At 37.9% G+C, this 25,566-nt stretch overlaps 1 protein-coding gene across 4 annotated transcripts; it reads right to left on the bottom strand.

The window, feature by feature from the left end:
* Positions 1-822: 822 nt before the first annotated feature.
* Positions 823-22,694, bottom strand: LOC146378724 (flotillin-2a). 4 transcript variants are annotated; one of them, XM_084941705.1, is made up of 11 exons: positions 22,476-22,694; positions 18,961-19,042; positions 16,126-16,216; positions 8,202-8,325; positions 7,871-7,989; positions 7,625-7,738; positions 7,374-7,493; positions 7,076-7,290; positions 6,121-6,304; positions 5,373-5,522; positions 823-3,977 (listed from the first exon to the last, which is right to left on the bottom strand). In XM_084941705.1, the coding sequence occupies exons 1-11, from the start codon at positions 22,522-22,524 to the stop codon at positions 3,927-3,929; spliced, it is 1,299 nt and encodes a 432-aa protein (XP_084797831.1). In that variant the 5' UTR covers positions 22,525-22,694; the 3' UTR covers positions 823-3,926. The 4 variants fall into 4 exon arrangements, with proteins under 4 accessions (XP_084797831.1, XP_084797832.1, XP_084797833.1 ...); XM_084941706.1 differs by lacking the exon at positions 16,126-16,216 and adding an exon at positions 15,521-15,611; XM_084941707.1 differs by lacking the exons at positions 18,961-19,042; positions 22,476-22,694 and adding an exon at positions 15,521-15,611 and having other exon boundaries at positions 16,126-16,218.
* Between the last annotated feature and the right edge of the window lie 2,872 nt (positions 22,695-25,566).

Genomic DNA, 25,566 nt, shown 5'->3' with positions numbered 1-25,566 from the left:
AATTATGAACTCTTCATTATATCAAAGAGTTTTAAGATGACGTGAGACTGACTCTACAAAAGTTGAGGTAAAGTTTGAAGTGGGTTAAAACGGATTATGGATAGATCTAAAGAAGAAAAATAACATAGATTAGAATTCTAATTTTTTGCAGCTGAAGGAATTCTGAGTGGTGAACAAAGTCAGTAAACTAATGTCAGCGGGTTGCAAAATACCTACAAACAGTTATAACAGTTAATGATTGTTGAGTAAGTGGCTGGCAAGCAGAAAACAGCTTCTATCTTTAACCGTCTATTTTAAAGAGTATTTGCTTGTTCAAGTAGCCTACTGTATAAATGGACCTGACCACTGAGAAACATGAGGACCATGTATCCTGTAAGGACCATTTGCACAACAATTATATGTATCATGTGATTAGACCTGGAAAACTACGTAAAATTGTAAAGAGACTTGTAACCTGCCCCACCACTACCACCAACACACACTGACACAGGTCAAGGAAAATGCCAGGCAGCATTATAAGGTCCCAACACCAAAAATATTTTGTTGTCGCAGACTGTTTTTTTTTTTTTATGACAAATAACAAAAGTAGTGTCTCTTAAAACAATTGCATAAAATAACTCCCCATTAACTGACTTAAAGTTGACATGACATGATTGGCTGTCCCTCACAAACAAACGTTTGGGTACAATACTGTTCAAATCTGATTCGACGTAACTTTAGCTACATTTTACAGTTTTCCCCCCCTAGGCGTCACTAATACAGCAGATGGCACTGAGTGTGAGATGAAACCCTCCTAATTTAACTGAGACAGTGAGGTCAACAGGAAGTGGTAAAACATTTATTTAGAGGGTGGAACACAACGCAGAATAACATGGACACATGCTTAAAATGCCATGCTGGATCCAAGACCATGAGAAATATATTCACAATATCATTTTATAGAAGTTACATTTTATCTCTGACAGATGGACATGTTTCACATGAAGACAGGAGTTAAGGCATAATGTTTGGTCATTCTCCTCTCAAATGCTACTCAGAGGTTGCCACTACATTGATAAGACAAAGCAAATGTAGGTATCATATCCTACATTTGCTGGCCAAAATAATGAATGACCTTCAAGAGGTCCAGGTTACAAAGGAATAATGCTAGAATGCTTCATTTATCATCTAAATACATACATACATACATACTTGTGTGTGTTCCAATATACATTAGTAGGATAGATGTTAAAGTACAGGTATAATAGAGTTTGAACAATCTAAAACAAAAGTATAACAAATCATCCCGTCAGTATTTCCGAGTGTATGAATGGTATTCAACTATCTGCACATTTAAGTAGACCAACATTATTCAACAAAGGCACTGTGTACAGAATTCTGTCTAAATAAAAGGAGCAATGCAAAGAATAAGAAGTTGTTAACCATTTTGTTCAGATACAATGTCTTCTGCAGACAGAAATGGTGCCGTTGGTGAATGTTACAATGATATGACTTTCAACGGCAACTTGCATGTAACACCTCCGTTACCTGCTGACTGAAGCAGACATAAAATAAAAGACATTCTACTTTTAAGTGAGTACTTTTGGTGAAATTTGGGAAATTTTCATGATCAGCCACATTTGGCCGTATGACCAGCAGTAAGAGGCAGTGTCGCGCCTGAGTGAAGAAGAAAACTGCCAGTCATCTGCTGTCCAGCTGAATTAAAATGACAACTCTCACTCATCCACACTGCAGTGAAATCTGCACTCCGGCTTCAAACCGGGACAGTGAATTCATTATCAGCTGATCTTTGACAGGTCTGAATGACCTGTATCGGTAAACAGCGGCTTCTCACAGTAGGAACATTAAACATCAAAAGGTTCACCATAACTGTGTTTCAGGCACAAATACAACACTTTAACAACAGGTGGAACTGTAACATTAATGTGGGAAAAAAACAGAAACAAGATGAAATTTGCCACAGACCAAAAGAGCCACATGGACGGTGTTTATTTCACAGAGGAGAGAAACAGTACGATAAATGATCACTGGCAATTAAAAAAAAAAAAACATTATGGTCACAGATTTGGAAAAGTGGTTAACGAATGTTCACAATATTGTTTATGAGAGGTACAAAATTAATTCAGAGGTGGGCAGGCCAGCTGTGCACAATAAGCTGGTTTGGGAAAGCAGAGAAGGATGGTACAAAAGTACAACATTTAGATTTAGGACATGTAGCAACAAAGGACTCACTGAGACTCAAATCATGCTAAGATTCTGCCATCTAGAGGTTGAAACTTGCAAGTACATGTCAAAACTTCTGATACTGAACAATTACTTTGAACACTGACTTTTGTATAAAGGTGAATGAATTTATATAACCTTACAACAGGGTAACCAAATCTACAAGCAATGATTAAACCTGTGAAACTCTTAATTGTTTATCATCTCAAGGTCGCGCAGAACTTGCCAAGATCAGAACATGTTTAAAGAAATGTTTCATTTTCTATCACAGTAACAGACTACAGTAGAAATCTGACATGAATACAAATCATGTTTTACTTTGACATGCAGCAGCAGAAACAGCTACAGATCCAGCTGCTCAGACCCCAACATGAACTTCACTTTGCTTTCATCAAACTGAGAACAAACCTGAGCACAAACACTGCGTACAGTGTTTACAATCAAATCACCTGCTTGTTTCCCAACTTGTGACTGACTGTAACATTCCTGCTTTGTCATCACAGACTGGGTGCACTGGGAACTTAACCCACAGAGGTCAGAGCGACGATGCTTTTCTTTCATCACTGTGGAGTTTCTCCTTAAATTACAAATAACACAATCACACAAGTGACATCTGGGAAATATATTAGCAAGACTAACAGTTTATCTGAGGCGGGGGAACAGGACAAAAGAAATTACACACACACACACACAAAAAGCTCAGACCCTGAATGTCCACCACATGCCATTTGAGGTAATACAGAACTGTTCAGTAGCCTTGGTGGGCATGCAGGGTCACTGTTTGGGCTAATCATTTCCAAATATGGCTTTGTTTTATGCTGACATGTCCAAACATATGACAAAAGAGAAGCGGGAGCACTGCTGTCAGTATACGCATAGAACAAACAACATTCATCTATAACAGTGATACAGTCAGACAGAAATCCAACTAAAGCCAAACCGCTTTCGTCTGGTTTGGGCACTTGAGTGGTGAACAGGCACTGCACATAGGAGCAAGAAGACAGACAACATAACATCCTGTGAGGTAAGCCTTATCATACAAGTGACTGGTAACAGGTAACGTGTCATTGTATCTATATAATCACGGTGAGTACACTAATCTTTAAGAAGTCTGTTTAAAAGCAAAGAGGGAATTACACACTCTGTTCAGTCTACTGCAAACTACTTCAACAACTGAGCATTGAATGACTGTGTAATTAAGAGGCAGGAGCCGCACCTATTGCTCCATTTCCAATCATCAATGAATGTCAACACATCAGACAGGAACATATGCTTGAATTCCAGGCATATACTTAGAAAGCTCTGGAGAGGAGTACAGTATTCTGATTAGTTCTCCGTGTCTGAATTTCTCTTGCCTACTTTGCGTCTGGACTTTTTTAATCTATGAAGGATTTAGTAGGACTGCGAAGAACTGCAGCATATAATCCTGGCTAACTAGTGCAGAATATTAAGGGTGAACGTGTTTAAAACAAGAACTAAAAACAACAGAAAATACATACAATCTGATCTTTCAGAGGTAAGGCCCCATTATTTTCTCCTTTAGAAAATTAAAAACCTCTTAAAAATATAAAAACCTCTGATTTGGTGTCAAGTGTTTCTGGTCAAAGGCAGTTGCATAAGGGGTCAAGGGCTAAACAAAGTTTTCATGCTTGAGGCAGATACACAGCAAATGATTGAGAATAACGAGTCCCAGGCCTGCTTCATCAGAAGGCTGCTTGGCTCTGTGGGGTGGTCATCTTCTGGAGCAGAGGTATCTGTGTGATCACAATGATTAGCACATTGGAACAGTGTTTAATAGACATCTGTCATGCTCACACAGCACAGCTGTACATTATATTCATCTGTCATAGCAACTGTTCCCTTAGACATGATGAGGTCTTAATTAGAAAAAAGGATTTCAGAGGAAGTCACTGACATTTAACTCATCAGTACAGATTCACACATCAAATATGAACACTTAATTTGAGTATGTCTAAAAATATTTTTCTGTAATTACAAAAAATGTAGTCACAAAGAATTAACTAGCTGAGACCACATCTTCAATTAAGTTTGACAGCATTTCTAGTAGATACTAGCAGATGGAGTGAGCATGAACTGAGGCTGCGGTTTGGGGAAGGACTGGCGGCGGCAGATCCTCATGTACTAATGAGAATGAATTGGAAAAGGGAGGGAGGGGCGTGAAAACGAGTGCAAACAGCGTGCAGTGCAGGGGTTCGTATATAGACAGAGAACTGGAAGGGGCATGTATGAGGTGTGGTCCTGCTCCAGAAATTCATTATAAATATATTCATTGTGTCTGTAACACGAATAAACAAAAGTAATTTTAAAAAGGATGTAAAGTGTTAATAACTACAGTGCACAGTACAGTGCATCTGTTGCTTCTTAAAGCTGCCTTGATTTCTCTTACTTCGAGAGCCACTGAACAAGCTAAAAATACAACTCTGGCTGTGTTAACAAAGTGTTGCTTATTTACACAACAAGAGTTTCAGTGTTTAGTAATAACTGTCAGAGTTTGTTCATATGTGGGTGGTGAAATTCTCCATTTGATTTCCCAGACGGTTCCTAAACAGCACAGCATTCCTGTGCTACATTTTTGGGAAGTCTCTTAAGAAGTGAATAATGAGCTGACAGCATGGAAATTGCAGCTTGCAGATGGGGAGAAAAAATATTTATGTCTAACCAAAAGTATTCAGAGACTTTCTTTATTTATAAGCAATCATTAACCAAATATACAACTAACCATAAAGATGACATATAGCAGTAAACAAAAAAGTGACTTTTTGCTGCACCAAAGCCCTTTCAATACAAACCCACATATGGTAATTAAGTCTCTCAGGATCTAACTGCAGGCTTATGGACCCAACAAGCCAATGTCATAATTTATAAATATGTTTGCCTGAAAAGGCAATTAGTGATTGCAATGGAGACAGACAATGGGCTACAGCAACTCGAAGTATGACGGAAAAACTTATAACACTTAAAAACGCAGATTACTTAGTGGTTTAACTTTTCCTTATTGGCTACACCCATCATAAACATATGGCAAGTGTGTTTGTGTAATTACTTTCATTGACAGAAGGGGGAGAAAAAAGCTCTGTACTATGTTTCATATTCAGCAGAGAGCTCTGAACAGTACAGTGCCTTCTTACCTTGGTGAGATCCACCCCAGTGAGGGCATTGACTGAGACCGGGAGTTCAGCTAATAGACGGTTCACTTCACCAGTTACACGGCTGCCTTCTCCACTCAGGATGACAATCTCATTGGTCTTGGACAGAGGTGCAGCCACTTTACCAGCAATCTGGAAAAAACAGTGTGAATACCAGTTTGAGACCTTCAATAACTGAGGACTGATTTTTTTATTTATTTTTTTCCAAGACAGTAATCATGTGTTAAAACAGATCAAACCCTTTGCAGCTCTGTTCAGTAAAAATGCTAAATATTTAACAAAGTCTATGTTCAAAGTTATCAGAGAAAGACAGTATATGTGAGACAATTAATGCTTCTCTAGCATTTGTAAGACAGAAATGTTAGTTATAATTGTGTAATTGTTCTAAAACTAATCCTGAAGTTGAGCTGCTTGTTAATGGTTTATATCACAATGAAAAAAAACCCAGAAACCATATGTCTACAATTTCTTCCTCATAACTGAATTGTGATGAAACAAAAATATTAGAGGCTGTCCTGCTATCCAAGCAGTCCACTCTGAAAAAGTCATAACCTTGATCACAGAGACCAGAGAACCTGCCAGTCCAATCTGCTAAACAGTCTGAAAAAGTTCATAAAATCACTTTGGTACTCAAAGCTCTTATGGTGTAGACACTGTAAAAAACAAACAAACAAAAAACACTAAACAAAAATCCACAAATGGCACTGTTTTATAAATCTGTATCACAAACCTTGGGTAGAGCCTCCAGGACTAAGGCGGTCTTGGCAGCATCGCCATACTGCTGGTAGGCTTCGGCTTTCAGCCTCATCTTCTCAGCTTCTGCCTTCCCCACAGCTTCAATGGAGGCAGCCTCTGCCTCACCAATACAGCGGATCTTCTCAGCCTCTGCCTGTGCTGTCAGCACCTTCTTCATCCTGACAGACATCAGTGTTAGAGGGACAGCAAAAGAATTCTTTATTGGATTACATAACCAATATCTCATTACTAATAGACACACGACCTTTGACATGCAGACATAAACAGGCATTACACATTACACGTGGTATATGTGAGAATGAATAATAAATAGCAGTATAATTAATATTACTATGATGTTTCTTGGGTGCTGAGCTATATGTGGCATTTTTTTTAGCATTAGAAAAACACAATAATTTCAGATATTGATAAAGATTGGGGCCCACTGTCCAACTAATCAGCTGCTCTGCTTTAGGGAAAGGAGCAACAGCAGATTTCAATAGGAATGGGAGTGTGAAAAAAATGTTCAAAGATTAAAAATACAGCATGAAAAGCAGAAACAGTGGCTGCAGTGGACACTTCACTGTTTTTAACACTCAGGTTCAGTTCAATTCTTGTAGGTTATAACTTTGTCTTCTGCATGACCGGCTGATGGACCAATAACAGCACAAGCAAGAGTAGCCCATATTATGTTTTACATATATGTATATGTATTACATATTTTGCACACTTCCTCCATCTACAAAGCATTATTTACACAGTGGTGAGTTATTCAATTATGCCTAAAGAGACTGAACATTATATGGTTAAAAAAAATGTCTTTAAATATAGCAAACCGCTATGACAGTCTCAGTTAAGAAATAAATGAAATAGCCCTTTAACATTTTCCCCCTCTCACTGAAAGTGATTTCTTTTTGACTGATAAGAGGATTTGTCAGCAAAGTACTCACTTCTGGCCTTCAGCCAGCTGCTGCATCTTGTAGGCTTCTGCCTCGGCAGGTCTCTTCACAGTAGCGATGAGCTCCTTTTCAGTGCGTTCAATCTCCTTTTCCTCAATTTTGATCTGTTTTTTCCTCTGCACCACCTCAATTTCTATCTCCTCCAGACGGATCTTCTGTTGCTCTTTAGCTGCCTGCAGCTCATATGCCAGTTGAGCCTCAGCTTTCTACAGAAGCAGGAAGTTTTTTAAAAGGGTAAACTTTCACAATTGTTGCTGACACATTCAACCCAACAAACACAACTTCATACCTTTGTGTTCACTTCCTGATTGAAAGAAGCTTTCTGCATTTCCAGCTCTCTTTTGGAGTCAGCCATTTTGGTGTCTGCGATGAACTTGACATCCATCATTTCTTTCTTACATTCAGCTTCCTGTAAAAGACAGAGTGCAACAACTAATGACAGAGAGATGGATCAGGTGCTGTATGGTGGTTTCTTAATGTAATAATAGCCATCAGCAATAGATGATAGAAGTTTTAACTTCGTCTTAAAGCTTTCCTTACCCTAATGCCAGCATCTCTCTCTGCCTCTGCTACTCCGATGTCTGCATCCCTCTGTACTGCAGCTGTCTGAGTTTTACCCAGCGAGCTCAGATAGTCCACTTTATCATATACATCCTTTAAGGAAGAAAGGTTAACACTAATGTACACAGTTCTAGGCAGTTAACCTAATGAAATTAAAAAACAAACAAACAAATATTTGAAAAATAGAGTCAGAATAACATAAACTTGACGTTCTCTTTCTTATACCTTGATGGTGAAGCTGAGAATCTCGATACCCATGCGGCCAACATCAGGTGCTGCCACCTCTCGTACCAAGGAGGCAAATTTGTCTCTGTCTTGGTAAATCTGCTCAACAGTTAGCGTGCCTGGAAGATCGGTCAGTGTGTTTAGTGCCTCAAAAATCATGGTCCTGTAATACATTTGAATAAAACCAAACACACTGACAAATAGGGCCAATATGTCAAGAGGGGAAAAAAATCCTCCAATCACTGTCATAGTCATATGGCGCAGATACCAAAAAGAACAAAAAGCAAGAAAACACCACAGAGTCACCATATGGTTTGGAGAAGCTACCCACCAAGGATAGCACGCAGGTGACCCTCTAGGGTCTGCAGGATAACACTCTTGATCTCCATGACTGACTTTCCCAGGAACTGTTCGCAGGCATAACCGAGTAGTTCTTTTTCAGTCATCACCTTCACCTAACGCCAACATGGACAGAGAACATCATTCATTGTGCCTGTGTTTGTGAATACACAAAGACAGGCACAACACACAGGTGTGGCACACAGAAGGACAACACATACTAGCTTTTAATATTATACAAAGATTTTTTTAAATCCTTTTACTTAGAATGTATTTTTTTTCTGTTCACCTTCATTGCATCAGTAATGCAAAGAGCTGAAATTACAAAGCCTAAAATTCACAATAATATCAATAATAATATTATTATTATCATCATCATCATCATCATCATCAACAACAGTTAATAATAATAATAATAATAATAATAATAATAACAACAACTGTTGTTATTATTACAACAGTTGTTGTTGTTGTTGTTATTATTACAACAGTTGTTGTTGTTGTTGTTATTATTACAACAGTTGTTGTTGTTGTTATTATTATTACAACAGTTGTTGTTGTTGTTATTATTATTACAACAGTTGTTGTTGTTGTTATTATTACAACAGTTGTTGTTGTTATTATTACAACAGTTGTTGTTGTTATTATTACAACAGTTGTTGTTGTTGTTGTTGTTGTTATGCCATTATGTGTTGGATGTATGTATGTCATTATGCTTTTTACACATGAAAAGAACTATGGACATAGTAATCAGCAAAATGTTTGAAGAACATCTTGTATGCTGTCAGCCCACCTAAAAGAGGAAGCCAAAACTGTCAGCCATCAATGACATGGCCAAACAAATGTTCAACAATACTTTCTTAGTTTGCCTTTGGGTAAAGTCGATCCACACGACTCACATTTCATTTAAACAAATTTCTTGTAATTGATATACTTATTTATAGAGTAAATACAATGCCGTGAAAATGTATTTAATTAATATTTTATTTATTTATTTATTTTATTTTTTTAACATGTTTCAGATCAAACCAATTTCAATATTAGACAAAGATACCCTGTCTTACCCTGAGATACATTTTTCACATAGGGCCAGGTTGTTTTGATAACTTTTTTCCTTTAATAAATGAAATCATTTAAAAATGCTGCTGGCTGCCAGTGCTACCCGTCAGCCTCCTACTACATTCACCTTTCTCATCATTTTGAAAATCACAGGTGACATCATTCTCGATTTATTATGTTCACAAGATTTTGAGAAAACTTGACCTCTGATTTTTAGTAGATGGACCTTTGGTATCAGTTTGAAAATCTTTTGTTGTCTCATTCTCGAGTTATATTTGCCTAATATTAAAATTTGTTTGACGATCTGAAACATGTCAGCACGATAAAGATGCAAAAATCTAAGAAATTGGGAAGGGAGTAAATAATTTTTTACAGCATCTCTCCATTTTCAATAAAAGTATTTTGGAAATGTTATTATGGCTTTTACAGAATACATGGTCGTCTAATGTCAGATGAAGTCAGTATTCTGCTTTTAGATTTTTTGCTCTTCTTAAATGCAAGGACTTAGATTTTCACATCAATGTTGCACAGGTTAATTCAAATATATAGAAATAAACAGGGGAGAAAAATATGATGGACACGTAACATTTAAAAAAAAACAACAAGAAAGAAACAAAGAAAAATGAATGTCACTGACCTGAGGTTTAAAAGATAGAAACAGTCAGTGATAGAAAGAGAGATCATTTACAAACAGACAGTCATGTAATCAAAAAATGGGTTAAAAAGGTTTGGGATAAAATTGTTGTCCATCAGAGCTGTAAGAAAAGAAAAGAGTGAGCTGGGTCCTTAGGCGAGAGGTCTGCACACGGGTATGTTTTACAACATGCACTCATAACAGAAATAAGGGCAACACAAAGTCAGGAAAGACTGTCATCACTTCCAGAAAACAGAAAAGGCCACAAGACAGCCAAGGAAAGCTCTAACAGACAGCGGGGGGCGCTGTGCAACGGCTGACATTGGAATAAAGACTTGAACAATTTTCATTTGTTGCCCTGAGCTCTTAATCTGCTACCTAGCCCCACTCCAACTTGTAACACCACCCTTCCTCCTGCCTCCTCTAAATGCACAGGCTGTACAGAAAAGAATCTCAGTAGACAGTTTTGTTTTTTAAAATTTGTTAGGTCCTTCCAGTGCAAATTGACTATTAAGTTATCGAAGGATTCAAAAACAGTCCTACCTAAAGTAACAAGGCAAAATATGATTGAAGAATTCAATACAGAAATGAAATGCACATCCTAGATTGAAATTCTGCTCATTTCCTTTAAATGGATGTCTCCCACCAAATCTAATTCATTTGTCTCTTTGAATTAGGAAAGACTTTGCGGTTACCATGGGACACAAATTTCACAGTGGCTTTGGCTTAGACTGGACCAATCTGACGGACACCATTATGAGTCTGCTGGAAGTAAACTGTGTGAAAGTGGGGGGGGGGTTTCAACTCCAGACAGTGGCCTCATTGTCAGCACACATGTAGAAAAACACAGAGAAGAGGAACACACAGTGGCAAAATGGTGGTCAAAACAGAGAACTGATAATGAGGCGTCATCATTCAAACAAAAGAACTAATGGCATGCGGGCGGAAAAAAAAAAATCAGGAAGTAATTAAGAGCAAGATATGGAAATGCACAAAACACTGTGATGATACGTACATTTTCTTAAACAGAAAATCCACAAAATAATTGCTTTCTATTACAAATTAGAACTCAGTCAACATTTGTGCTAAAAAGTATCTAGAAGGCAAAATAAGACATTCTGGAGTCTTGACTCTGTTTATAGGCAAAGTCCAAGGCCAGGGAGCGCTGCCTGGCTACATGGGTTTTGATTTGTACATCAGCATCTGTGGCATTAATATGACTGACAGAATGAAAGCAGCTGTGCAGTATTGTGCTTACTTTACTTCATGCACTGCTTTAAGTGAGGTTATGAGGTTTGCTTTGTGTTACACGAAATAATTAGTTCACCAATGCAAATATTCTCTACTATTTTTGAATTACCATAAGCTGACACACCAGGGCGCAGTTAGAATTGGTTTGAATAAGCAGAGAATGATTAGAGTGAAGAGTCAACAATAAGTTTTTGCCATCATAAACTGGGGAAAGAAAAATCCTGTACATGCTGCTCTGCAAGTAAAACCTTCACTTGTGAATAAATGAGCAGCTGAAAGTAGCTTTAAGTAATACATTTAAGACAGCAAAAATAATGTGAAATGTTGATTTAAATGGTGCTGCTACAGTTTGCGATGGCAGACCTAAAAGGCATAGGGCATAAAGAAGCTATTAGTTAAAAAGTCAGCCTGTAGCCCCGCTACTCCTCCTTTTCTTCTTCTAGTAACAAAGAGACAATTGCAGAGGATAAGACAGTTTGCTTCTATTTTCACTACAAACAGTGCCAATCAGCATCAGGCACGTGTAGAGGCAATGCTGAACTATCGGTCTTGTAGCCTTGGTATCACTGAAGTCACTGTTATCCTGATGTGCAGTACGATTTTTAGGAGGGCACCTATGGTGTAAGCCAGGGGTCAGCAACCTGCGGCTCCGGAGCCGCATGCGGCTCTTTAGTCCTTATACTCCGGCTCGGCGTGGTTTGGGAAAATAAATTAGAAGTATTTAGCTGAAGTGTATTTTATTTATGTTAGTTCTTTTTTTTTTTAAACTTGTACTTCTAAATTGGAAGATTACTGTGATATTGAAATATAAAAATAAAATTATATTTTATTATTTTTTCATCGCTCTAAATAAGCGTCACACTCGCGGAAGCCGGTATACCTGCCGAAATGGCGTGCATTTATCGAGACTTTCAACCCCAGGTAGGCCAATTATGGATCTTCGGATCCACATTATGTCAGCAGCTGTTCTCCACCGTGAACTATGTTAAAAACAAACACCGCTCACGCCTCACAGATGACAGCTTACAGTCCTGCGTAAAGATGAAAGTGACTTCGTATAGCCCCGATTTGCAGACGCTGTGCGCATATGGGATATGCGCAGAGGTTCAGGAGCAGAAGTCCCATTGTACACATATCACGGCAGACCCGATGATGTTTGCATGAACATGCTTTTCAGCATCTCTTTATTGACCACTTTTCATACACGGTTGCTGTACGCATACAGTCGGCTGTAGCTTTTCAGCTCACAGCCCGACATACACCAACAACAGCATAGATGGCACAGACGTTAAGGCGGCGAGGCATGATTGCGGGTGTTGCACAGGTGCGTCCGCCTCCCTTGCAGCGGCGCTGCAGACAACGCCCCGCCACACACCTTAACCTGGTAAAATACATATTTAGGCAGAATTTTGCAAATATCTATTTTTCATTTTTTTTTAGCAGCATAGTGCTTTTTTTCCAATTATTTTTTAAAAGTCAGGTCAAGGCTCCAAAAGCCCAAAGGCGATATAAGGGTGGCGGCTCACAATAGTTTTTGTTTGCTACATGGATCATTTTAGTTCAGCTGGGTGTCTTTCCTTTCGTTATATTTCTTTAAGAGCTCAAAATGTGTTAATTACATAAATAAAATGTAACTTTCTCTATAGCACTTCATGGATTTCATAAGCAACACACCTTAGTTGTTCACACAAAGCATAAAGGTAAAAAACAATATATACAGTGTTATCTTAATTTTAGATGTCAAAAAGTATTTGCGGCTCCCAGTGTTTTCTTTTGTGTGGAAACCAGGTTCAAATGGCTCTTTGGGTCTTAAAGGTTGCTGACCCCTGGTGTAAGCACATAGCATTTTTATGACTGATGAAGAACTATTACTGCTTAAATATTTTTTTTAAATGTTTAATAATACTTTTATCTCCTTCTCTATATTAAGCAAAACATTGTTATTAGTCAGTGTCCATATCTTTATTGTGAGTAGAGAAGATGTACAAAAAGATGTGATTTATGGTGGCCTTTCTCTTTAACATGCCTCAAAATCTAATTTTAACATTTCAGAAAGGTCTGTCACCTTTTCAAGTCTTATTGGGACAATTTCAACCTGGTACATTATTAATTTGAAACGGTATGAACAAAATCTGATGTGGTATCTCTGTTGGTTCATCTGGATGGTGTAACAGGAAAGTGCTCAGGTTTTTTCTTTGTTATAGAGTGAGGCAAGTGTCTTATAATAAAAGTTGACTCTGTGGTTTTAACACAGGGGTCTAAGTATGAATAAATAAATAGAGATTATATAAATCTGGACAATTTACCCTTGAAGCATGTCTCCTTGGGCACCTTTGGAACACTGCAGCTGCTATTGGTAGCTCAGTACCTGGGGGTCCTGTTCTGACCATTTTACAAATATTATTTACATCATCAGAACAATTGAAAAAAAAATCAAACAAATAAATTTCAAGTGTGTCTGCATTTTCATGAGGACTTTAAGTAGTTTAAGACAGAAAACATCAACTTCTGTAAAACTGACATGACTGTCATCTCAGACCACTGAAAAGTGGAACTCGTCCTACGATCCACAGACTAAAGAGGACTTTTCTTTGAAAGAATCTATAATGTTCATGCCTGGCAGTAAGGCCTAAATCTGGGCTGGTAGTAAGAGCCTGCATTATGATCCACAATAATTTAGAGTCCTCTATCGCAGTGTTTCCCAACCACTGTGCTGCAGCACATAGGTGTGCCATGAGAAATGATCAAGGGGTCATGGAAGATTATCTGGTTTCCCCTGATTGGTACTCTAAGCAACTGGCTTCTTCTTCCTCCAATTAAATGGGTTGCCAACTGCCAGTAAAACAGAAGACGAAGAAAAAATGACGTAGTCATGCTGCGAGTGAGACAACGCAGCACATAATAGCAATAGATGAATATTTGAAAAGAAAAAGTAGTCAATCTGGGTCCTGGAGAAAATTCCGACCCAGTTGAAGGCCATAGGCAGAGCCTTCAGTTTTCAGGCCCCTCTTCTGTGGAACCAGCTTCCAGTTTGGATTCAGGAGACAGAAACTATCTCTACTTTTAAGATTAGGCTTAAAACTTTCCTTTTTGCTAAAGCATATAGTTAGGGCTGGACCAGGTGACCCTGAATCCTCCCTTAGTTATGCTGCAATAGACGTAGGCTGCCGGGGGATTCCCATGATGCATTGAGTTTTTCCTTTCCAGTCACCTTTCTCACTCACTATGTATTAATAGACCTCTCTGCATTGAATCATATCTGTTATTAACCTCTGTCTCTCTTCCGCAGCATGTCTTTTATCCTGTCTTCCTTCTCTCACCCCAACCGGTCGCAGCAGATGGCCGCCCCTCCCTGAGCCTGGTTCTGCCGGAGGTTTCTTCCTGTTAAAAGGGAGTTTTTCCTTCCCACTGTCGCCAAAGTGCTTGCTCATAGGGGGTCATATGATTGTTGGGTTTTTCTCTGTATCTATGAAGCGCCTTGAGGCGACTTTTGTTGTGATTTGGCGCTATATAAATAAAATTGAATTGAATTGAATTGAATAGCATGAGTAGTGGTCAGAAGAAAGAAAAAAGTTATGGTGGGGACAAACCGAGCCAATTCTGCTATACCTGGTGTGCGGGGCGCACACTGAAGAGGCACGAATGAAAAAGATAAGAGCACAATTCCCACAGAGCCTCTGAGAATAGCAGCTGCACTGGAAGAAGTCTGGAGGTGCGCAAGAAGATGACTATTTAAAAACTCCCCTGCAAATTCCAGTGACACCTAGTGTAATAATATGGATCCAACATATGATACACTGCTTCTCAGATGTTTTGGTATTGTGACTAGCCAAGTTATTCTTTAGCGTCTGTGAATTTTAAACAAAAATGTGACAGACCCAGAACTGAATCATTAAAAAAAAAAAAGCAGAAATAAACAGCATACAAAATAACATAATATACTGAGATTGACCGCAAAACACCAATTAGGCTTTTCATAGACCCATTTTTGTGTGCCATGCTAATTCACTGAAAGACTGAAAATAACACTGTATCATCAGCATAGAAAATTGGTGGGGGTGTACTGCTGCAGGGAGCAGTGGGGTGATAAATTAATAATCAGAAAATCAAGTTTGAAGACTCGGACACAGAATACCAGCTGAAGTTGTATAATATTGCCTATGGTTTTACAAAAATAAATAAGGAAGCATTTGACACAGTGCTATTGTCAATTCGACTCCAGCTTGGTCAGATTATGTTACACATACGCACTTGAGACCCCTGTATGAAATACCACCTCAGCTGTGATTAGAGGCTGATGCCAGAGAAAGGGAGGGAGGGGTTAGTGAAATCTGAACTGGGAGTCCCAAAAATGTGTGGTGATTTACCTGAGCCACCCCAGTGACAGTAATAGCTACACCCTCCGCTGTCTCTACATCCTCACACTTGGGCTGCAGGGTCATAATCTCAAGCGTTATCCTGTGAAGAATGTGGAAAAATATAAAATAAAAATTGACATGTTCTCAGGGAAAGCAAATGAGGGGAAGGGACAGAACACAAGAAAAGAAAAACAAGACAAAGTGAAACCATTCACCCAAGGACTCCAGATCACTAACAACGGAGCAAAATGAGATGCCATCCACAATCCAATCGATTTTGCATTAAGGAGTTGCATTTGATTTAAAAATTAGCCTTATTATATTAGTTGTGATTGGTCTCTGGACTTCTGATATCCTCTTTTTAATTTCTATAGCATTCATTTAGAGGCCCCATTGCTGAAGGTGACTCAGAGCACAGCATTATAGCAAAGTTATTAACCGCTGACTGTCTCCTCTGACTGCAGAAGAAAGAAGAAAAGAGGATGAAAACACACAGACAATGTTAGCCGATTAGCTGAACCATCACCTTTTGTCTTCCTTCGGCCTCAAACACCAGCCACTGCTTTTTTTTTCTTTTTTCTTTTTTTTCCCCCCAGCCTTCTGAAATGCATTACCTGAGCCACCCCTGTCACATCCAGGGGTACACCCTCCGAGGTTTCGATATTCTCACAGCGACAGAGGATGGTCATAACCTCCAGAGACATTCTACGTAGGCAGGCAGGCAGGCAGCGGGGATAGCAAAGGCAAAACAGTAAGTTGGACAACAGCTGTTAGGAATATCAGTAGCCAAGGTCAAGAGGCAGAGAAAAGAGAGAAGGGGCAAAACACAAAACTTGCCCTTCTGCTTTGCTGGTTTTAAGCCTGTTTTACATATGATGTGCTGCTGATGATACCGCTTTTAAAACCATAATTTTTGTCATAGTCGCTGTTATAAACAATTTAAATGAAGTGTAATAACACACAACATCACTAATGGAATCAAGCCAGTGTTAACAGGATCCTTGATCCTTTAAGATTACATTTGCATCACAAATACACAGGAATGTCCATTACAAACGATCCTATCCCGTGCTTCAACACTGAACTGTTTACATATGACTATGTTTCAGAGCAGATAAAAGAGGCTTACCACCCTTGTATTATGATAAACACACTACTTTCATACCAAGTTGTTTGGGTCAGTTTCAGTCAAAGACATGGGAGGATGACTGCAGCAACACTGGGAACCAGAGACTCTCTGCTGAACAGCTCCACCTCCCTTTCTTTCCAAGAGAACTGGATCAATGAGTGAGGAGCCTCAACTCAACATTAACAAGATTACTGCATCACAAGCAGGAAGTCCTCCACCACCACCAGCACCATAATAATGCTGTCCAGCTACTGGCTTATGCACACAGGGCTGTTAGCAGACATGATGACTACTACTCTGAGTGGCACAAGATCCTTCCTGCTGCTCTTAATATCTGAGGAAGCATGTGAAATGCTGATCAAAATTAATACTAAAAATATAAGAAGGGATTCCTGAGACTACTTAACTCTAAATGGAGATAAATCCAGACATGTTTCAACTTTTGCATCTTGTTTTTAAGGTCAAACCATTATGTTTCCTAGCAACTAGAGCCAATGAGCAGCACTTATAGCGAAATGGGTGTGAAGGAGGCACACAAGGACTGAGAAAGGGCAAGATCAATATGACACAAAGCAAAGCAAGTTAGCAAAGTTGAAATAAAGAGGCAGGCAAACAAAAGATAGTTAATATCAGGACTTCCACAGACAAGATGTATCAATGCTGCTTTTTTACAGGATTATGCTATACAGCATCGTCTGAACGTCTGAACAAAAACAAAAGGAGCAGTTTTTATTTCTTGATATGGAATATATATGAACAAGAGCCAACTAAAGAGCTTGTCAAAGGAGCTTGCAAAGAAAGAGCTTGTTTTCGGTTTCTGGCAGAGAAACAAAGAGGCACAAATTTAATTTGGTGTAGCTCATTATGAAACCATTAGTGAGTAGCTTCTCACAGGTTTATATTTCCTTTGATGGCTTTTATTTCAGAACAGGAGTTTAGCTCATTTTCAGTTTACAGTAGTTTTACAAATATTGTTAGTACTTCTCCCTCAGATCATCATTATGAAACATCTGTTTGTCTTTCCACTAATGCTTCTTCATTGGGGCTGGAAAAAAGCAGACTATACTCAGCTGCAATTCTCACTAATCTGTTAAACACTAGTTTCTAATATTAGAGCGTTTCTATTAGCCACAAATAGCTTATTTATTCATCATTAAACTCTGAATAATGTCTTCTGTTTTGTGTGTGTGTGTGTATATGTATGGGAATATGTTTAGGTGTGCACACACACACACACACACGTTATAAAATAAAGTTACAAAATGACTTGCACAAAATTAAACTGAGTTTTTTATTAACTTTTAGTTTCATATAATTTGATGTCAATATATATTATTCATCTTTGATAATTAATGCATTACATTACTTATTTCCTATAGAGGCAATTCATTACATTACTACATTACATCATATTACATTACTTTTGAATTACTGCACAAGAGATCATCTGAGATTGTCACATGATTACCCGTTAACAATCATTCTTTCAAACTGATCCAAATCCTTACTCTAATGAGGACATACACAATCTCTTTTAGTGCTTCTGTTTTAATACAAAGTCGACAACACAGTTGTTTAGAGCAAGCCCAAAGAAAACTTAAAAATCTATATGATCTTTACTTGTTAACTTTACTTAACTCACTATTGGCCTACTGTCACTGCAATACTGCTGCATCACTAACAATTACTGAGGAATTTATGGCTAAAAGGTAAAAATATAGCAATCTTAATATAATATCTACATTCTCAGTATGTTTTAGGGCTAAAATCAGAGAGAGAGAGAGAGAGAGAGAGAGAGAGAGAGAGAGAGAGAGAGATATCTATTTGAAAATCCAAACACAAGCCCTTGTTACTCAAAATGCAAAGCTGAGATCTTACAGGGGCATGTGCCCTAATAAAAGGGGTCTAGGCAAACATAATCTCATTAGATAAACAGGAGACGTATACTACATCACCATGTCTTTGTTGAAATTATCTGATTAACTCACAGTGTAAGGTGGGAAAACAAATTAACTCTTGAATTTATTAACTTAAAAGATCTCTGAACAGCAAAACCCTGTAAAAAAAATCCTATACAACTATTACCATTCATGAATATTTATAAATGATCTCATAACTTGCTTGATTATGGCTCTTCATATGGTTCATAGATCTTTATTTTGTGTTTGTTCTCTTAAAAAACCTTGAGTGATGACCATAAGGACATAAAGGTATTATAGAACCTTTTGTGGGGACCTGCAGATACCCTCATCTTAAAAGTTTCCTGATTGAGTTTGTGAGCACATTTGTTCAGGTTAAAGCTAGAACAGACAGATCTTACCTCTGGATGTCAGAGACGAGCCACCAGCCCCAAGCCCAGCCTCCCACGACATAAGTCTTCTGATCTGAGCCACAGCAGCCACCTTTGGAGCAACACATATAAAACACATCACATGGCTGCAATCAATGTAGCAAAAGGTCACATGCTGTTGTATGTGACTTTTTCAATATGACATCCAGTCTGGGTTCTTTTAAACTTTGTGCACAAACCACCCGAATTCATACTAATGCACACTTCTAACTCTAGAAGCAAATTTAATGCAAACCGAAATGAGTATCACTGTTTTGAAAAGGATCAATTAGTGACCCACTTTTCTGTTCTGCACTCAGTTTCTAAACAGGATCATGTGTAGCTTTAAGACAGAAAACCAAAAACCCTTCTCTCAATCTTCCAACCACATCACCCACCGCAGCTACGTGAGAAAGGTTCTCCAAAACAAAGCAGGTAAAGGGTGAAACACTCAAGCTCTCATTTAAATACATCAGCCTCATGGAACCATTCTTTCTGATTTTGTGGGTTTGTTATTATTACAACTGTGGATTCCAAGGACAATTAAAACGTATTATCCAGTTTTAATTGTGCAATAATAATCATCATTATTGTGATGCATTCTGTTTTGCAATAATTCTCGTTTTGCCTTTCAGCACAACCTCTCTCATTTTGCCTCACCAGAGTCCAAGTCCAAATTCTGCCAGGCTGCTGTTTAGTTCACTTGAATGTTAGTTTATATTTTATTAAGAGCAAGAAAATACATTTACATAAAAATACATTTTTTTGTTTTGAAGATATAAATGTATCCAGCAATCATGTTGAAAATGTAAGATCTCAATATTGATCCAAACAACAGAGACTAAAATATGAAGGGACATGCTGCACATGTGGTGCAGCATGTGATTTCTCTGATAGCGGTTGTTCATTTAATTAAATATAACCTGTTGAGCCACCTCATCAGTAAGTTTGCAGAACCAATAAAACTATTTTCAATATTTTATAAGCCATTACCCTCCTAACCTCTAAAAAATGACACTGACAAGAGTTTCCAAATGAGACTGAGTTAGGTTAGGCAGCCCCTTTCACTAGCCTCAGCGTCATGGTGTAATCATGAGTGATTAGTGTGACATTCTCAGCTGTCACATGATAACGGACAGAAAGGGGAGGATGGCCAGGAGTAGACTATCCTTATTAACACATACTTCCCTAACTCAAATACTTTTAGTAAACCGTTCAACATCTGAAATTATAGGTCTGTAGCAGACCTCTTCCTTTATGACACAGCAGGCCTTTAAGCTTCCAACAACAGGGCACTTTGCTGCCTGACTGACTAACATCTGACAGGAAACAGCAGCACTTGTGTACATAAACCAGAAAAAGTACACACTATCCTTGATAAAACTGTGAATACTGTGATACCATAACTAAGTTTGTCTGCAATACAGGACATCACGTTACCTGAATATTACTGTTTCTTACCTCAAAACCTTAAAATAAAATTTAATTTAAATTAAATTTGAACAAGAGGTCAAGATTTTTATAGTTTAAAACTAAAGTAAAATTAGAACTAGATGTGAAAAACATTTTAGTTGACTTAAAAAGTAAAAACTAGACTTTTTAAAAAAAAATAAAAAATAAAATAAAACTAACTAAAACAATTTTGTAAATGTTCAAATCTAACTAAAATGAAAAAATAGGGAGAAATAGTCTTAGTTTTAGTAATTTTAAGTTAAGTAAAATGTTATTACATGTTTTATTACTATTATCTTTTATTATTGATTTTATTACACGAGTCATTGGCTGTGTTTATTGATATTTTGGATGTGTAAAAGACTGCAAGTCAACGACTTTCAAAAAAATAGTGTATTTACTGTAATACCTGTACTGATTTTCCTCTTGCCTCTGACATATGCCCTTTATACAATAATAACTAAACAGACGAAAACTAACACTGAAACTAATTAAACTAAAATAAAACTAAACATTTTCACACAATAAAAACTGAACTGAAACAAAAAAAAATCCACTCTGGTAACAAACTGAAACTAAACTGATTTAAAAAGTCAAAAATGGAATAAAAATAAAAACTAAATTGGAAAAAAACAAAACTATAGTAACTCTGGTCTGGTCACATGATTATCAACATACTGATTTTATGGAGGAATGCTGAAGCGACAACTATCCTGCTAATGCATTCATTCTACAGGTCAATAAACCACGTCAATAAATGACACTTTAGGAAAACGACAAATAATCCTTTACCAGCTTCAGTTTTCTTGACAAAAAGCCATGCATATCCTAAATCACACTATGGAGAGATGGTGGCATTAATATACAATTGAGGCCATGAAAAGTACGTTGTGTTTTGGCCCCTAAACATGTAAACAGCAAAGCTATTTCTTTTCGACATCCGAGACTAATCGGGTCATAGGATCAGAATGTGCAACTCACACCCACTCAACTTTGCTCTTAATCAACATTCCTCGAAGTGATGAATTACATGCTGGTTTTTGCACAATGGAAAATCCCAAAGTTGTTATTTGTTCATCACAAGAGAATCAGACAGGAAACGGCACGTAACGATTCAGTTACAGAGGCGTGCTGGACATCTTTCCTGCAACACGTTCCCAAACCGTAGTTTGAACCTACAGTAGGATTCTCAAACAATCAATAGCGAATACATGAAATTATTATTATCTGGTTCTAATATTTGTTTTGTTTTGTTTTCTACATGGCCAGTAGCTTTTAAATTTTTAAGGACTATATTCTGTGTACCCTGTGTTATGGGTATTAGAAACATCAGTGGTGACAGACGCGGGAGCGTGCACAAGCCCTTCCCTCATAATTCAATTAATCCTGCTGTAGTCCTGTAGGCCAAGAGTACCAGTGAGCCACCAGTGCAAATAAACATCAAGTCCAGCTTCGTGTGGTCCTGTTCCTACCCTGTTACATTACGCTTGTTTGACTCTTACTAAAATGATCATATAAAGCTAGACTCGTGAGCACACAAGTAGAAACCGAAATATAAACAGCGGAAACCAAAACCATCCAAAGGCTGCTTGACAAACTAGTATTCGTACTTGAACAAGCGTCACTGCAATCGGATGAAATACTGCAATAATAGAGTATTAACAGAGGAAATCGACGGACTTAGAATATAAATTATCTGGGGAAAAATACAGAAAGACACACACACTGGCTCGTCCACTTATTACCAAATTTCGACCTAACTGTCCAGATACATGTACTCCCGTCAACATGTGGGAAAAGAAAACATGGAGATACGTCTGATTTCCTAACCGAGGCACGGATCGCGGGGCTGTCGCCCGCTTTAGTGCTTCAAATGGTGATTTTACCGTGATATTACAGGTCACGTTATTTTCTATTTTATAATGCACACAATAAAAGCCATTAGTTGCTTTTCGTATAATGGCTATATTAAACATTTTTTCGTTTCTTCTACTTCAACGACCCTGAAGCGCCAAGCAGCTAAACACACATCGACCACGAAGCGTTTACGTTACCTGAAACCACAAGGGCCTCGTTTGGTCCAACGGTATGACAGTTTCCCATTTCAGCAGCAGAAAAAACGTGTATCCACACCTTTTCGACGCATACAAAACTCACTTAGTTTTTTTGAAACACCGTTTGCTCCTTTTTTCCCACTATCTATAAAATATTTCTCTCACGCCCCTACCGACGATTCCTTTTTTCTTTTTTCAAAATGGAGATTTTTACTTTGTAGTTGCGTCACGCTATACTTAATGAGACACACTACTTCCGCTGATAAATTTTCAAAATAAAGTCATGTTGGCAAACCTGTGTGGTGAATACGGTGAATACCGGTTTAAATTAGCCGTTTGGTTTTATTTTGAATATTACTTTGCTCTACTTATGTGCTTGTTTTGCTGCCACTTGACTCACGTGACCACAGCTCTCCCTGCCTTCTTTTTTTTTTTTTAAATGAACTTTATTTAGAACAATAACAATGACAATCTCAAAGAGACAGAATCACACCTCCTTTTTCTTTTCTCCCAATCAGAGGAATACACATCACTGCCACAGTGCAGTTGGTACACCACAATGAAATCGACAATAACTGAAAGTAAACATACATACATACACATATACACACACAGACATACACATATATATACATATACACATACACACATATATATATACATATATATGCATATACACATGCATACGTACACATTTATACACACACATCTACATAATAATAATAATAATATAAAAAGATGAATAACCAATACAAAAAATAAATAAATAACAATAAAAAAAGAATGAAAAACAAGGAACAGAAATAAAGGAGACAAGGGGGGTCATAAAATCTCTAAAAGTGAGATTCCATAAACAAGACCTCTCCCTGCCTTCTTTGGGGCCCCTCCTCTCCGGATCATAACAGTATAGGCGTGATTGTTTAAATGTCTTCTCACGCAAATAACCAAAACAACACTCGCTGTAATTTGCAAGAAACACTCATACTGAGTGACCATGTCACATGATATCACATCCAGGCACGTGAGCAGAAGCCAACCAAGAAATTATGTTGGTCATTTCTCCTTCTAAAATATGTGCACTTTCTATATATCCCTGCAACCTTGCAGTACTGTGCAAAAAGCTCTTGGAAAATGATAGATAAGAGCAGTGAGTCATTGAAACATCTGCAAATGTATACTGTAGTATATAAGGTAAAATGATTTTTACCTTATATTACATCTCTGTTGAATGTTGGGTGCTTTTTAGTCCATTCTGCCAAGATGATCCCATACTGCTTGAGTTATGTTGAGGTCTGGGCTCTGGGAAGGCTCAGGCCATGACTGATAGAGCTCCACTGTGGTTTTTTTGCTGTGCACGTATCCTTTTACTCTTTTACTGCAATAGCAGTGTGTTTGGCATCATTATGAAAAGTGAAGCCAGTGTCATGCAGATGCTTTTCGGCTGGTATTGCACAGTGCATTAGAATCTAAAAGTACTTTTCTTTATTCATAATTCCATCAGTTTTGACAGGATCCTCAGTATCACTGGCTGAAATGCTGCCTCAAACCATGAAAGAGCCTCCACTGTGTATTACAGTTAGGCATTGACAGTCATACCTCTGAGGATGATTTCAACCAATAAGTTTCAAACTTGTGTCTGATTTTTAGTTCTGTTCTCGTGTAATCAGGTCTTTGTAGACCTGATTACATGTCTTCTCACACAAAATGGAAACAATCAGGAAATGGCAACCAGGAAGTAAAGCTAATACAGGACACCACAGAAAATTAAATACAAAGTCAAAGAGGAAATAACCAGAACTGAGAAGGAAATACTGAAGGACCACCAAGACTAAAAACAGGACAAGCAGGCAGTGCTTGCCTTGTCAAATCTAAAAATAAACATCAAAAACCTACTAAAGTTAAAAAAAATCCTCTCCTTTCATGCTCTGTCATAAAACCTGTGCCTGTTTTCATCTATCTTTTACATCACTGCCATCTTGTGACTGTAGTTGGTTGTTGTCGATGGAAGCCGCTTGTTTTGGATTCCACTGGACACTGCAGTGGCTTCATTTCACAGGCGTGTCTATCTCGCATTAATGATGGCCAGCAGCAGTTTATGGTTGTTTGTGCATTGTTGCAATGTGCCGCTGGCTCTACTTTTACTGCTCTGAGCCCCGCTTTGTGTGGAAACAGAGATAGGAATCACAATTAGATGAGTCTCTGTGATTCATTATTGGTAAAATATAAGTTTTACTTTACTTGACCACCTTGAATAATGTGTGATATAGAAAAGATGGAATGCAGTGTGAAAAAGTTTTCACTAACTTCTTCAGCATGTTAGCAAGGAAAACCTTGAAGATGATGAGGAGACCTCAACTACAGTTTAACAAAACAGGCAAGTTGAACAGTTGCAGGCTCAGTCAGCACTTTGAGATTATCATCTCTGAGAAATCACTTAATTGACCAAATGCTCATAGTACAAGAGTTCATGAGTATTTTAACCCCCCTTGTAGGTGCCGTCAGCTAACAGTTACACCTCCTGCTTGCCTGTTTAAAATTGGAGTCCTGCTGTAATACTTTGTCAAGGTTATTTATTTATTTTTTATTTTTTGTAATAAAGAAGCCATTCCACTGTATTATTGTAAGATACTATTTCATCAGTCTGAAATGAACTGGCTTCCTCAAAAGGCCTAGTTTACCTTTGGTTTAATGTAAAAGAATAATGCTGCTTGATCTTAGTGTCACTAAGGTTTCATTTGTAACTGCTATTGATACATTTAATTAGAATAACTTTTAAGTTTCTCACATTGGTATGTTTTCCATATAGCTGTCATACATGTTAGAGACTATGCTGCAATACAAAAGAACAAGGCAGACTCACAGGGTACTAACTCTCTGGGGGTAGAAACAGGCCACAGGCAGTGCTGACCTACCATAGAGATACCATGTATGCCACACCCTTGTTGCAATACCTCAGAGCATTACTGAAGTACAATGGTACCAAAACTTGCCCTGCAGGGTTGCCTTTTTACTGTTGAAGCCCTGACTTCTTTTCCTGTCTAGGCATTGGCATGGTATATAGCCTGCCCACATAACCTGATAAATTGAAATT

Source organism: Perissodus microlepis, chromosome 10, assembly GCF_051167445.1.
Source record: "Perissodus microlepis isolate ML-2025 ecotype Zambia chromosome 10, ASM5116744v1, whole genome shotgun sequence".
Taxonomy (NCBI): Eukaryota; Metazoa; Chordata; class Actinopteri; order Cichliformes; family Cichlidae; genus Perissodus; species Perissodus microlepis.
This window is presented reverse-complemented; position numbering and strand designations above follow the sequence as displayed.